The sequence below is a fragment of the Haliotis rubra genome, unplaced genomic scaffold (assembly GCF_003918875.1).
Source record: "Haliotis rubra isolate DU_JTF1 unplaced genomic scaffold, ASM391887v1 Scf2006, whole genome shotgun sequence".
In the NCBI taxonomy this organism is placed as follows: Eukaryota; Metazoa; Mollusca; class Gastropoda; order Lepetellida; family Haliotidae; genus Haliotis; species Haliotis rubra.
This window is the reverse complement of record NW_025766011.1, coordinates 38,029-54,369: the sequence shown is the minus strand read 5'-3', so window position 1 is coordinate 54,369 and position 16,341 is coordinate 38,029. Positions and strand designations below refer to the sequence as shown.

At 40.7% G+C, this 16,341-nt stretch overlaps 1 protein-coding gene across 1 annotated transcript; it reads right to left on the bottom strand.

Annotated features, from left to right (window-relative positions):
* Positions 1-14,288: 14,288 nt before the first annotated feature.
* Positions 14,289-15,764, bottom strand: LOC124275670 (transcriptional regulator QRICH1-like). The gene is made up of 2 exons (XM_046711292.1): positions 15,072-15,764; positions 14,289-14,845 (listed from the first exon to the last, which is right to left on the bottom strand). The coding sequence occupies exons 1-2, from the start codon at positions 15,745-15,747 to the stop codon at positions 14,550-14,552; spliced, it is 972 nt and encodes a 323-aa protein (XP_046567248.1). The 5' UTR covers positions 15,748-15,764; the 3' UTR covers positions 14,289-14,549.
* Between the last annotated feature and the right edge of the window lie 577 nt (positions 15,765-16,341).

The window sequence follows — 16,341 nt, the reverse complement described above, 5'->3', positions numbered from 1 at the left end:
TACCTACAATCAAACTTCTCAGTAACGAGACCTGCTTCAGGCTCACCCTGCTCTACTTGCTAAACAGTGGACTGTTCCATTATACCTCTAGGGGTTACCCTAATTTCCCTTCTAGTTCAGTGTCTGTCAACTGGGTGTCTGTCAAATGGGAGATAACCACTGTGCCACATGACTCACTGTTTTTGTATGATGCTACTTTGTAGTTATTTGTATTGATGTGTAAACTTAGTTTTGCAATACAATTGTTAGTTACATCATATTACAATACATGAATTACACTATATTTCTTTGTCGTTTGTTGATTTTACACCGAGTTCTTTGACTGGCTAGTTTAAAAATGTTTAGTTTTTAATTGCGAATCAATGCCATATGTAAGATATGCCGATTCCTGTTTGTACTACATCCCAAAGGTCCATAAAACTCCTTGCAAAGATTAAGTGACGGGCTAAAGAAGCGTTAACACTTTGAAATTGAAATTACCAAAAATTCCAAATTCACCTTCAATCACCATCACATGGAAACACATCGCTCGCACGCAACAATGAATTTTCCACTTGGAAATAAGGCATGCAATGCATGCTTTTTCACCATTTTGTCCAAATATGGTTTGCATGTTTTTCAAGCAAAGCGAAAACAATAAATGCCAAACGGATATTAAACCTGATTGCCAGACATTCATTCTATTAAAAAATCAAAAGAATGGTTCGATAAACCTTTATCTACAACGAGAACTTGCGATCGGAATGATCGAAATGGGAGCCACCCAGACCCACGTTGTAAGAACTCATGCAGCGATACCGTCAGCTAGGCCTGACCTCAGCCACGATCAGCGCACGCTGCATCCCAGAAACCGCTTCCTCACGGCGACGTCATCAGCAGCGCATGGCTTGGGTCAACGTGTAAGCTGATACACAGTAGCCAGACGACTGAGATCCTATGGAATCGAGGCTTACAGACCAATCCGGGTACAGCAGTTGACAACCGAACATCGTCGACGGAGGCTTAGATGGGCCCGGAGAGTTCGACGTTGGCAGCGACGTGAGGAGCAGATGATGCTATTCTCGGATGAAAGCTGCATTTCTCTGTTCATATTGTTTTATGGATCTATCTTTTGTGGTTATTTCACAATAGAACTTTTAACCTATGGCAGCGGGTTTTTAGCACGTCGATGTATATTGCAGGGTCCTTCATATTTATCTGTTTTCTGTTTCCCAGCAATATTCCAGCTATATGCTGGCGGTCCTTAAATAATCGAGTCTGGGCAGACAATCCTGTTATCAACATCATGATCCAGCAGATGTTCAACCATAGATTTCATGTGCACGTGAAAAAATAGCTTTCTTGGTGGTATTATTCAGACAACCGCGAGATCCTCGTGTGTTTCCGTGAAACGCCCGTACAAGTGCCTGTTCAGTGAGGTGAAATTGGTTTAACGTCGTGCTAGCGAATATTTCGCTCAGATGACGACGTGCATGCGTGTGTATGTGTGTGTGCTGCTTGTACTAGCCCAGACTGAAGCTGGTTTTATAGTGCTACCCCACTCAGACACATTATACTGACTCCGAGCCAACCAGTCCTTGATGTACCCTTGTCAATGCCGAGCGCCAGGCAGGGCCCAACAAGTGCCATATTTTAACGTCTTTTGGTATGACGCGGTCGGGGATCGTACCCGCGACCTTCCGCTCTCCGGGTGGACGCTACAACCACAACACAAGTGGCTGTCATTTGTGTGACCAGTTAACAGGTAATCACGTGACACAAACCCTGCCGTTTCATTACTAAGGAAATGTGAGAATATTCATTTTGAAATTGCAAGTGAAATGGCCAAATACCATACATGAAATCTTGTATTATTAGAGGGGCGGTGGGGTAGCCTAATGGTTAAAGCGTTCGCACGTCACGCCCGGGTTCGATTTCCCATATGGGTACAATGTGTGAAGCCGAATTCTGGTGTCTCTCCCCAATGATATTGCTGGAATATTGCTAAAAGCGGCGTAAAGTTCACTCACTGTAACATCAATATCATTTACGTTTATGTAACTGTAGCATATATTGAATTTATACAGCATACAGACAAAATACACGTGTCAATACAATACAAAAAACCAAATGTATTCTCCAGGAGCCTGTGAAACAGCTTGTGTGAGCTTGATGTCACTGATGCCATATGTTGTGGTTCATGTTTTATTATTAATCAACAAATTAATGGAAAATTACTTTGTAATTTATTTTATCTGGTAACAACACGATTCACGTGAAATTTCAAACTAAAACTGATATTAACATATTTGTAAAACGCAAATGATTATATTTCAATCTGATGACAAATTACATCGAGTTTGCATTTACAGCTGTTCAGATGTTACAGTCAACAAAGTTCATATTGATTCTACATTCAACAGCCCTTTTGTTTCTGCACGTGTATTTTAAAAATTACGACCATTTGTCAAAGTCCAAGACACGTATTACTCTCTAACAGTTGAAAAACCCTCTGTTTCAGCGAACATATTCTTTAAACATTGTCATAGTCTGTCATAAATCCTTTCAATTGTTACGTTATTGAAACCCTTGTAAGTTTGGAAGTATATGTTGGACACGGCGACAGTTAAGACATTTTCAGTCGTCGGGAGTAGCGCGAAAGGCTGATCCTGGTAAGTGTATTGTTTCAAAATCTGTCATGGTTGTTACTTAAATGTTGTTCCTTTTCAAATCGTGGAGCGCATTTATATTCACATTCAAGAAGCTTCTATAAAAATCGGATACATCTTGTATTTAATCGGGCTAGATTTGACTGAATTGCTAACGGCTGAAGGGATGGTGTAAATCCAGCTAGGGTCCATGCAGGAAGCAAATGTACTGTAAGTGCCCATTGTCCCTAGTATGGTGATCTCCCTCCAATTGTTGGCAATATATAGCCTGTTTTTATATTTTATTATATTCTATCGTTAAAAGGTTTTAGTATATTCCTACTAGTTTTATATCTATACGTGTGATCCTCTAGTTATCTTACTGTCCTTCGTTGTCAGGGATTTATAATTTGACTCTATTTATTACTACATTATTTATTATTCAAATCCTGGTCACGATATGGCTGCAATAATGCCGATGTGACGTTAGATTTTAGTTCACTCACTCCCTCATTGTATATAATAGGATATATAACATTGAAATTGACCCAAATGTACTGAATACAATTGTATGCATGACGACATTCAAAACGTATAATTTAGTTACGTTGTACCCCGTACGCCATTTTAACACTCGTAAAGTGGAACTCGATGTATATTTCGATTTTCACCTTCAGGTCCTGTTATGGTCCTCATCACAAAGATGGGGGCTATCATTGTCCACATATCTATGATGGGTTTATCATTGTGTGCTAGCCCATGCCTGCTCTATTGTTGTCCTTATAACCTCTATGGGTTTATCATTGTCCATAGATCCCGTTACCATGGTGGGTCTGTAATTGTCCATAGATCCATGATGGGTCTACTGTTGTTCATATATCCAGTATAGCATTATGGGTCTGCAATTGTCCTTATAACATTGGTTGGTTTATAATTGTCCATAGATCCATAATGGGTCTATCATTGTCCCTCTGACCATGATGGGTGTATCATTGTCCATAGATCCATAATGGCTCTGCCATAGTCCCTCTGACCACGATGGGTTTATCATTGTCCATAGATCCATAATGGGTCTGTCATTGTCCCTCTGACCATGATGGGTTTATCATTGTCCTTAGATCCATAATGGGTCTATCATTGTCCCTCTGACCATGATGGGTTTGTCATTGTCCATAGATCAATAATGGGCCTTTCAGAATCCCTCTGACCATGATGGGTTTATCATTGTCCATATATTCATAATGGGTGTATCAGAGTCCCTCTGATCTCGATGGGTTTATCATTGTCCATGGGTCCATAATGGGTCTATTATTGACCCTCTGACCATGATGGGTTTATCATTGACCCTCTGACCATGATGGGTTTATTATTGTCCATAGATCCATAAAGGGTGTTTCTTTGTCCCTTTGACCATGATGGGTTTATCAATGTCCATAGATCCATAATGGGTTTATCATTGTCCATAGATCCATAATGGGTCTGTCATTGTCCCTCTGACCATGATGGGTTTATCATTGTCCATAGATCCATAATAGGTCTATCACTGACCCTCTGACCATGATGGGTTTATCATTGTCCATAGATCCATAAAGGGAGTTTCATTGACCCTCTGACCATGATGGGTTTATCATTGTCTATAGATCCATAAAGGATGTTTCATTGACACTCTGACCATGATGGATTTATCATTGTCCATAGATCCATAAAGGGTGTTTCATTGTCTCTCTGACCATGATGGGTTTATCATTGTCCATAGATCCATAATAGGTCTATCATTGACCCTCTGACCATGATGGGTTTATCATTGTCCATAGATCCATAATGGGTCTATTATTGACCCTCTGACCATGATGGGTTTATCATTGTCCACAGATCCATAATGGGTCTATCATTGTGTACGCCACACGTTAGATCTGTATGTACTTTCAGGTCATTGGTCGTACTAATATTTCATCATACTAATGTATGTATAGCGCCAATATCAGCCCAGCTGCTCAAAGGAGCTTTGTTTGATGATGGGCGCACCATGGTCCACGCCTCTATCGTACATCACTTTAATCATCTGATACGTCTCTCAGTGTCCGCATCTTCAGGATGTATCCGCTTGCATATCTCATTGATGAATCTAACAAAGTCGTCAAAGGCATCTACAATGTACATTCCTGTGCAGAGTTGAAACGGAAAACTTTACAGGACAGAATCCGTGGACAAGGAAAGTTTGGTTAATAGCACACGATGACCACATTGGGCACTGATTTGTACACAAGCGCCGACCCATCCCTCCCCACCCAACCCACAATTCCACCCATGAACGTATTTGTCTTCAGACAGGTAGTCAGTATTGCCATACCCACAGAACACTAGTTTCACCCATGTATCACTTCAAATATAAGTACAGTTTTTCAAAGTTTGCCGATGTGTTTTGTTTCTTAAGAGCGTAGCCAGGATATTATTACATTAAAATAATTTATTTTGTTGCAGTTTGTTTCTTGCTGTCTACGTCCACCCTGACGTCATCATGCCGATGTGTGTGTTGTACACCAACCTAAAGACACGGACATACCCCCACAACTGGAGACCAGACTCATAGAGCTGATTGCTAAAGTCCTGGACAGACCCATGGAGGTAGGGACATATGCTCACGCAACCACAAATCGATGGACCTGTTCTTATCTGTAGGACTGAGAGGCTAATTCGATTAATATTTTTCTAAGTTCAGGCAAAACATTTGACATATTTATATATATTTTCTAATTGATGTTTTTACCTTTGATACAGTATTGGGCGGCCTTCAGAGGTATTCCAAAAATATAACGGTAGTATCTGTGATAGGAGCGAACGAGTATGGTTTTACGCCGCTTTTAGCAATATTCCAGCAATATCACGGCGGGGAGACACCGGAAATGGGCTTCTAACATTGTTCCCATCTGGGGAATCAAACCGGGTCTTCGGCGTGACGAACGCTTTAACCACTAGGCTACCCCACCGCCCCATCTGTGATAAGAAAACCCTTTCAACTACTGCCTCTTGACCAATAAAGCCATGTAACTGTAGCTGTGTAATAGCAAGTTTCATGCTGTCATTCCGTATGTATACGTTCAGTTCTCCAAATTTACTGAAATAATTTCTTTAAAAACTGCAATTAAAAACCTTTACAAATGCACCCCAAATGAGTAGAGTTAAACAGAAAACACTATTCATTTTTTAAGAATACTCTCACACAATTGCAAAATATTGGCCGAAAATTGATATATTCTAGGGGGTATTCCTTGGTCACCTGTTAATGTCGAGCTTTATGACAGCAGCTCCTTTGGGTGTCTGCATTTTACGTCTTTGAGGTACATGTAGCTTGCTCTTTCTACAGGGATTTCGTCATACGACGCTTTGCTCAAAAGCTCTTTATCAGGATTATAACGTGTCAGTTCCTTACCAAAGCCTTCAAATGGTTATATGGATGACATTCTAAATTTGATGTCAGAAGCAATTCCATATTTGGACTTTCAGAATTCGAAGATGTCTTTTTGTTAAGAAAATGCTTATGGAATTGGTAGATTCTTACCAATGATAACACTGACCATCGAGCAATTCTCTTTCTACAATCCATGAACACAAACGAAGATAAAAGACTCGAAAAGTATATAGATTTTAAAGATGTATTCTTGGTTGATATGTTTTATGGTAGACGTAAGGGGAAAATTCCAAATTTGATGTCGAAAGCAGTTCCTTAGCTGGACAGATTTTATAGATTTATTCTTATAATATAGGGTGGGTAATATAAGTAACCAGCTATCACATTACGAGGTGAACAAGCTGTTGGCTAGTTTCCAGTGTTGGCACAGTGTTTGTGTCTGGTTGACAGTGGTCTGCTTCAAAACGATCAATTTGCGCGAGACGATGAACCAAATGCTCGTTTTATTCTTCTGGGAAGCCTTGGAACCCAACTAACTGAAGTCATTGTCACGCCAGGTCCATTTCTTGGAATGTCCACAATATTTCTGGCTATGTCTGAATAAACCACAAATAGGTTGTTATTGTGAACAATGGGGAAGTGATATGTTATTACATTACCTGCAATCTGGTTGCAATGTGACGAGTCTTGGTAGCCACGATTATGGAATTAACATCGAGAGCTGCCAAGTATACACGACCTACATGTTTCTTGCAATAGGATGAGTCTTGGTAGCCACTATTATAGACTGAACTGTCCATGTTCTACAATACGGTCATATAACTGGACAACATGGATGGGATGGTATTCGTACAGAAAAAGGAAGCTGTGAAATATGATTATTTTATCTGCAAAACATTTCCCTCAAGCATCATTTCAAACTAAATTGTCGTTCTGGATGTCGTGTTCCAGCAACTCAACTGCGTCAGTTCCGCCTGCACAACACCGACCCCGCCTGCTTCCTCCAGATCACCTGCATCGGCGCTTTCGACAAGGACAGGAACCCTACGTACAAAGCGCCCATATTAGACTTCCTGAAGACCAACCTCAAACTTCAGGCTGAAAGGTCAGTGGTCACTGATCACAATCTCGTCTGAAAACTGGGAATCTGTTAAATGTGTTAGATTTTAATTTCATCCAGTCTAGTTTTTACATCCAAGGCATTTTGAACTGAAAGTCTCGAAAGTCCTACAAATAAACTTTATAAGAATGATCAATCCCATAACCATTAGTTTAATATATTAATATATGTATATTGTATATGTTTATGTATCTGTGTGTATGTGTACGTGTATGTGTATATACTGAACCTTCGGTTAGTGAAGTACAATATTTTAATGTGGACCCCCACACACAGTCCACCGTAGATAAATAGACACAAAAACCAAATTTTGTTTGAGAAGGTTTTAAACATACTTCAAATTTATTTTTTTAAAATTACTAAGGGCGTGAGGAGTAATGGGGCATATCATAAGAATCGTTTATTTTATACAGGTCTTACTTTGCGTTTAAAAACTTCAGGAGCCCAGACACCTAAGTCCAGTTTGGAAAGCAGACTGAAACACATCAGTTTCTAGCTGAGAATGCTCACCCCCTTAAATGTTCTCCCATCTAAACATAGTAGGCGACCTTCACATCAGCAACTGACAATATGGAAATCATGGATCTCTCTACACTGACGTACAAAAGAAAGTATACACCCGGTGCTTTTGGATTACTTTCCCAAAGGCGACGTAAATGTTTTGAAAAGAGTTTTTACAGTGATATATACGTCACAGACTTTCCTAATATGCTGCCAAAACACCACAGATATTGTGCCCAATTGTGAAGTTGCCAGTCAAAATCAGAACACTTTTCAAATAATCCCAAAACATCAGGTGTGTACTTTCTTTTGTACGTCAGTCTATTTAACGAAGATTTACTTGTTTCAGAATCATCATCCAATACCTGCCAACAGACGCGCATCAGATCGGCGTTTCATACTAGTAGACCCGGCAACACTGATGTCACATCATTTCTGGCTAATTTAATGTGTTATGAACAAAGAACTGCAACTGTGTATTCTGGTAGCCCGATCGATCGCACACATGTCACATGTATTTGACAACACTTCTCAGAAGGCTCAGCAGCCTTTGTCGAAATATGGTTTTCTTCCTTTTCAGCGTAGTTGCCGATAGACCAGAGAAAGCCAATCTATGATTTTTTTAACTTTGGATAAGCCAAAACTGAAATGTAGTATGTACCAGTGGAGTGTATTGAGTCAGCCAGACTAACAGTAGGAAAGAAATTATTTTCAGATTAATTTTCTGTTAGATTTGGAGAATGCTATCTAATTTTCAGACGTTTTGAAAGTTTAAACTTCACATTGAAAAGAAATCCCCCATAAAACAATATACTGGAAGGTAATATGTTTATGCTGGTTATTTTCATTTGCGGTCTGTCCACTTGAAGCCATACACTCACTACTCAATAAATGCAATAGAGCAATTCATCAAGCCTTTTGCTTACTACAGTACTGTTGTATCTATCAGCCTCCACATTGACCCACGCACCTCATCGGTTCCCAATTACACATATAGATGCTCATGCTGTTGATCACATGATTGTCTGGTCCAGACTCGATTATGTACAGACCGCCGCCATGTAGCTCGAATATTGCTGAGTGCGGTGTAAAACTAAACTCACTCACTCAACATTGAACCACAGATTGACAAGGCATATGTGAATCCAACATATCATATGGAAGAATAATGTTGTACAATGATATTTATGGCAAGTATTAAGGCAAGGCATATGTGAATCCAACATATCATATGGAAGAATAATGTTGTACAATGATATTTATGGCAGAGTATTAAGGCCAAGGCATATGTGAATCAACATATCATATGGAAGAATAATGTTGTACAATGATATTTATGGCAAAGTATTAAGGCAAGGCATATGTGAATCCAACATATCATATGGAAGAATAATGTTGTACAATGATATTTATGGCAAGTATTAAGGGCAAGGCATATGTGAATCCAACATATCATATGGAAGAATAATGTTGTACAATGATATTTATGGCAAGTATTAAGGCAAGGCATATGTGAATCCAACATATCATATGGAAGAATAATGTTGTACAATGATATTTATGGCAGAAGTATTAAGGCAGAAGGCATATGTGAATCCAACATATCATATGGAAGAATAATGTTGTACAATGATATTTATGGCAGAGTATTAAAGATATTTATGCAAAGAGGCATATGTGAATCAACATATCATATGGAAGAATAATGTTGTACAATGATATTTATGGCAAGTATTAAGGCAAGGCATATGTGAATCCAACATACCATATGGAAGAATAATGTTGTACAATGATATTTATGGCAAGTATTAAGTCTTTGTTATTGAGAGACTTGCTAACTACTGGAACTCTGTTTTCATATCAGCGCTGTTTACATCTGACATCTTTTATGTCCACTGACATTTAAAGTTGTCCATTCCTAAATAAGAAAAATACCATTTGACCACCATTTATGACAAAATCTGGTAGAAGCAAGTAAATATTTGTTGGTTTACTTCAGAAAGCATCCCCATCCTCTGTAGCAACCCATACTTGTCGTAAGAGGCGACTAACAGGATCGGGTGGTCAGGCGCGCTGACTTGGTTGACACATAGTATCCCAAATGCGTACATCGATGTTCATAATGTTAATCACTGGATTTTGTGGGTCCACACTCGAGTATTTACAGGCCCCGCCACATAGCTGGAGTATTGATGAGTGCGGCGTTAAACAACAGAGAAACCAACCCGCATAGTCTCCTAAATCATAGGGGCGGTGGGGTAGTCTAGTGGTTAAAACGTTTGCTCGTCACGCCAAAGACCCGGGTTCGATTCCCCACATGGGTACAATGAGTGAAGCCCACTTCTGGTGTCTCCCGCCGTGATATTGCTGGATATTGCTAAAAGTGGCGTAAAACCAAACTCAGTCAGTCAGTCAGTCCTAGGTCATATCTGATTCTGATTTACCTACCTGAGCTAAACATGAAGAGACCTTTCATATTGAAACACATAGTTTTGCTAACCATATGTGCACAACAATTTCCACTGCAACCTAAAATTAGGTCTATGAAAAGGGATGACTTCCAATAGTCAGCTATGGATTGTCTAATCCAGACTCGATTATTTACAGACCGCCGCCAAATAACTGGAATATTGCTGAGTGCAGCGTAAAACTTAACTCACTCACTCATTCACCAGTCGGACACTGTACTGTTTCGGGGCGGGGGATAGCGTAGGGGTTAAAGCGTTCGTTCAACACGCAGAAGACCCGGGTTCGATTCCCCACATGGGTACAATATGTGAAGCCCATTTCTGGTGTCTCCCGCCGTGATATAGCTGGAATATTGCTAAAAGCTAAAACTAAACTCGTAAAACTAAACTCACTCACTGTGCTGTTTCACTATCATATAAACGTATATCTTGGATAAACAGAAACAGAAACAAGCGTTAGCAACAGATGATACGTCATTAAAGCAGTTCTTGCATGAATCGGTAAACAATTTCTTTCATAGACATTGTATTTAATTGTATATTTATTCAAATACTTGTGACATATGTTCTGATTTTAATCCACTGTACAAAGTAAGCACCCAGGCGCATCTCCGACGACCATCTGTGAAGTACAACGGGGTGACAGTGTTGCCTGCGACATCTACAACGGGGTTTCTAATCCAACGTTATGAAGGTGTAACGGCAGATACTGGATAACAATTCTGAAAAATAACCATGAAACTGTTATTTAAATACTATTCGAAGAAACCGTTACATGTTTGAAAGTTTAATATGTGTTTGAATAGACTGTTTGTTTGTTGTTTAAGGCCGATCTAAGCAATATATCCCAGCTATATGGCGGCGGTCTGAATTTAATCGAGTCTGGACCAGACAATCCAGTGATTAACAGCATGAGCTGTTGGGGTGCGATGACATGTGTCAACGAATGATGATTTACGTAAAGTGGGTGAGTGAGTATAGTTTTACGCCGCTTTTAGCAGTATTCCAGGGGGATTCACATTGTACCCACCTGGGGACTCGAACCCGAGCCTTTGGCGTGACGAGCAAACGAACGCTTTAACCACTAGGTTACCCACCGCCCGGCTGAACAAAGGACCAACTAGAATATTAAGATATAACCGTAGAAGCACGTACTATGAATCATCAGACCCGTCTGTATATTTCGACAGGACCAACATCTTAAAATACGTTTCACACAGTAACTATGAACTACAAACCAATCACCTATTTCCGTCAATGTTCAAGGCATTCTTGAGGAAGTCGATGATAGGCTGGGTGTAGGCTGGGTTCCTGTCTTTGTCAAACACGTCTATTGAGTGGATCTGAAGGAAGCAAGTCGGGGCCCTGCTCTCCAGGCGGTACATGCGCAGTCCAGTTTGTATTGTTGTGCTCATTCTCTGCAATGTTTTGTGAAGATCAGGGTACAAATAGTAACAAACAAAACCGTGATGTAAAGAAATCGATGAGAAAGTGGAATTCATTGTACGGTTTCGACAATATTATAAGCACGAGTTCATGAATTACCATCAATATATTTTGTGGAAACAGGTGAAAAGGTCAGCGAACTCTGCCCAATGGTGGCTCCGTCAGTCAGTACCAGATATATTTACCAGCCCAATGGTGGCTCCGTCACAGTCAGTACCAGATATATTTACCAGCCCAATGGTGGCTCACGTCACAGCCAGTACCAGATATATTTACCAGCCCAATGGTGGCTCCGTCACAGTCAGTACCAGATATATTTATCAGCCCAATGGTGGCTCCCGTCACAGTCAGTACCAGATATATTTACCAGCCCAATGGTGGCTCCGTCACAGTCAGTACCAGATATATTTACCAGCCCAATGGTGGCTCCCGTCACAGTCAGTACCAGATATATTTACCAGCCCAATGGTGGCTCCCGTCACAGTCACAGTCAGTACCAGATATATTTACCAGCCCAATGGTGGCTCCCGTCACAGCCAGTACCAGATATATTTACCAGCCAATGGTGGCTCCCGTCACAGCCAGTACCAGATATATTTATCAGCCCAATGCGACTGAAAAGCAGCAACAAATCGGCCTAGTCCTTCAAATGATAGGGTCGTTACACTTCCTAAGATCCAGAATTAAGCTTATAACTCGGAAACACACATCTCCCATGTATGAATAATCGTCACTGACCTCCATGGGTTTGTTGAGAACCTTAGAGATTGTCTTCGCCAAATTGACGTCAAGATCTTCCGGGACCTCGCTGTCCTTGAGGTTTGTCTTTAACAGACATGTCGGCATGGCTGGAGATGTGGGTCAGGAAATACGAAGATAACTAGCTGTAACTGTCTGAAACCATAACGTTACTCAATCATAATCATGATGAGATATACACACATGACCTATTCCGCGGTATTATTGTAGACTTCGGTATTATTCCCAACAGACAATAATAGTACTAATAATGTAATGGTCAATTTATAATGGGCATTTATCCATGCAGATTGCATGCTCATAGCGCTGATATATTACCCCTGTTCAACGACTACAGAACAATCCCTTTGGAGAATACAACCGGTCGCCTGTCAGGCGCTCAAGGTTCACATTCACACTACCATCGTATCATACCAGGTACAGGGGCGGTGGGGTAGCCTAGCGGTTAAAGCGTTGGTTCGTCACGCCGAAGACCCGGGTTCGAATCCCCACATGGGTACAATGTATGAAGCCGATTTCTGGTGTCCCCCCGCCGTGATGTTGCTGGAATATTGCTAAAAGCGGCGCAAAACCAAATTCAGTCAGTCAGTCATACCAGGTACCCACTTTACTGCTGTGTGGACAGAGGTAATATTGAACAAAATCACTTGCCTACGGTGAGGCCACATGCGTCACATGTGCTTCGTTGTGGGGCAGGATTGAAGGCCTAGACACTCTCAGGAGTCAAGCTGCCAAACACGGCCACCAAGGACTCTCTGTGCCCAAGGTTGCTTAACTTCACCTGATTTGTGACCTGAGCTCTATGCACAGGACCACACGACGCCACATAAGGGTATCTCGATAGTATCATCAATCCACACAAACATGAAGCTTTTTGTAAGATCAGTGTAAACAGTCTCCCTGGTATTAAAACGTTAGAGTGAATGACTTTGACGGGTTCTGTGTAGAAGAAACATGGATATTGTACTCCAACCATCTATTCAGTATGTAACAGTTAAATCAAACGTCCGTCTTGTGTGTATCCAGAATCAATTCTGGGTGTATTATACCTTACGATAGTAATCTTAAGAAGGTATAATAGACGAAACAATCAGCTGCAATGCGGGTCGATGTTTTTTATATTGTTTTTTGCAAGCGTTGAATTATATATTTAACGCCCTTTAGACCATACAGCCGCCATGTGTTTGTTAACTGTAGTTTTAGAGTTGACCAATGCGCATTTGCCTCGACCATTCTTACCGCGTCTGGTTGTAGAAGGTTTGAGACAGACGCTGCCGCTTATACATATAAAACGACAATGCTTGAGAATAACCATGTCTTTCCCACGAAACAGATTCCATTAGGCGTAAAAAGCAACATTGCAGTGCATGAATGGTTCTCTTAATGATGTCAGTAATAACACTAGGTGTTTGCGAAAAGGTAAAGCTTGGCTTGCCCTGACGGTAGCACCCACCAATCAGAGAGTTTGCACTAGAAGGAGGCGTGTATTGCTTCATATCGCACAACAGTTTGTCTGTCACACGACGGGGGCATGTCAACAAACCAGTCAGACAATCAGCGAATGTTTGATAACATATGTGGCGTCCTGCAGAGCCTCGGATCCATGTCAACCGGATTTAGCGAAAGTGGGTATACTACCATCACTGTGCATCGAATACATACATGACTGGGGCGATGGGGTAGCCTAGTGGTAAAACCCCTTACGCCAAAGACCCGGGTTCAATTCCTTACATGAGTTCAATATGTGAGCCCGGTTATGATGAACCATGACTGTTTTGTTTCAGTTCGTAGTCTAACCAACCCAGATATTAGTTAGACTACGACCGGGACTACTTTCTAAATGTTTGCTTTCATGTTGGAATCTGACCAGCTTTACTTCACATCAGCGTTTGCCAATTACAATCAAGCAACCAAAACTAGGTCTTATGGAACAATAGAAAAAATAACAGCATTGCATAATTGTTCCATAAGACCTTTTCAACAATCTGCGCCTAGTTTTGGTTGGATGATTGTAATTGGCAAACGCTGATGTGAAGTAAAGCTGGTCAGATTCCAACATGAAAGCAAACATTTAAAAAGTAGTCCCGGTCGTAGTCTAATATCTGGGTTGGTTAGACTACGAACTGAAACTAAATAGTCATGGTTTAATGGAACAATAAAAAAAAATAACAGCAATGTATACTGCAGAATGTATTTATTCACAGAACATACACAAAGTTTCATTTTGCGACCGTAACGTTGACAGAGATGTTGATACCATCGGTACTGGTCTTTTGTAAAGCTCTAGATTTCTCGCATGAACTGGATGACATGGATGCCGTTTCACTTCGTCGCTTTCTTGGTTTCCCTTGCACTATCCTGCTCATAGTCGCCTCTTGTTCAGTACAGACACGCTTGTAGTTGCGAATGGCGTTACTCCTGTGACCGGTTGTTTTAGCAATCAACTGCTCATCTACACCTGAGCGAAACAGGCGCGTCGCACACGTTGCTCTCAACGAATGATTTGTGTAGAAACCTGAAAAGACAAATGTTAACCCAATCAAAACAAGTCAAGAGATGAATTGATGCTATATTTATGTAAAACACGCTTCGTCATTTACATCTAACTAAATTACAGGTAAAGAAACACCTGGTTTAAGTAAGGAATGTATTATAAATAAATGTTCTCATTTGACACTGTAAAGTTGGTAATATATTTTGAGTAATGCAGTTTTTTAGATAAATGAATTTGAAAATCTTACCACTGAATCCGGCAGCAGCGCACAATCTGGACACCGTTTTACTCAGTGTGTGTTCTCCTACTGGCGACACTGAATACCATCGATCAGGCCTGGGTTTACTAAGTGGACGTAAGTATAAAGCTGTAGGAGCATCAGCAGGACGAAGACCGAGGTACTTCCGGTACAGGTGGACGATGCATTTATCAGATACATCACTAGCATACGCAGTAACACTTTTGGGTGTAACATGGTAGTCCTTCAAACCACGTTGATTGCATTTACTGACCTTTTCATGGTAGCGTATGAACTCACCCTGGTCATTTTCTCCAATTTCAATTTGATCAACTGTCAAAATTCTGTGTTCAACGCCACTGCGTAAAGCGAAGTTGAGGCCAATTAAGTATAGCATGGTATCAAGCAGCGTCTGAGGAGATGAATCGCCAAGAATACCTTTATCCCAAAGTACTTGCTCCTGATGTACAGTAATCACATCTGCCTGTCTTGGATGCATTCCAAGTCCTTCGCTTGCCCTCACTTTCATGACATTGTCCAGTGTCGTTTGCAGTTCTGTGTAAACCGGGTCTGATAAGAACTGCACATTTCTACCCAAATTCACCAACTTCATTTGGATAAGCAAAACCAACTGTCGTAAAGTTTTTGGGGGATAGTTTTCGCCGTTCTCCTTTCTCACTTCCATAATAAATCTACACAGACAATAATTAAGTTCGTCATCATTCAGATCCTTTAGATCATGCGGAATCAAACTAAGTCGATTCCCGGATGTATCACCATTTAGTATCCTTCCATTCCTCGAAATTCGCCAAGATTCAAACAGACGACATGCCCATTCTATAGACTTCTGTGTTTTCTGTGGCACTATCTTCTTGCTCATTTCCGTAACTTCCCGATCAGATAAGGGTTCACCGAAGCGTGTATTAGTTGATGTGCTTGCATATTGCCTTTCCATCTCTTGTGAAACTGCATATATCATGTCATCATCGCTCGAAGACAAAACAAGAAATTCACTTTTCTGTTTTTTAAACAACTCACTCTCAATCTGTTGAGAAGCTACATACATGGCATCATCTTCACTTGACGGTATGTCACAATGTTTATCCGCAGTCTGCCTATTCCCGGCAACGCCGTCGTCGTTGTCGCTAATATCACTGTACTGAGTAGCATAATTTGTCGGATAAACTTCATTACAATGAACATTTGAGCTCAAATATATTTGTGAGCACGGAATAAAATCTTCTTCAGACATTCTGGACCCATTTGTTGCTGACACTGG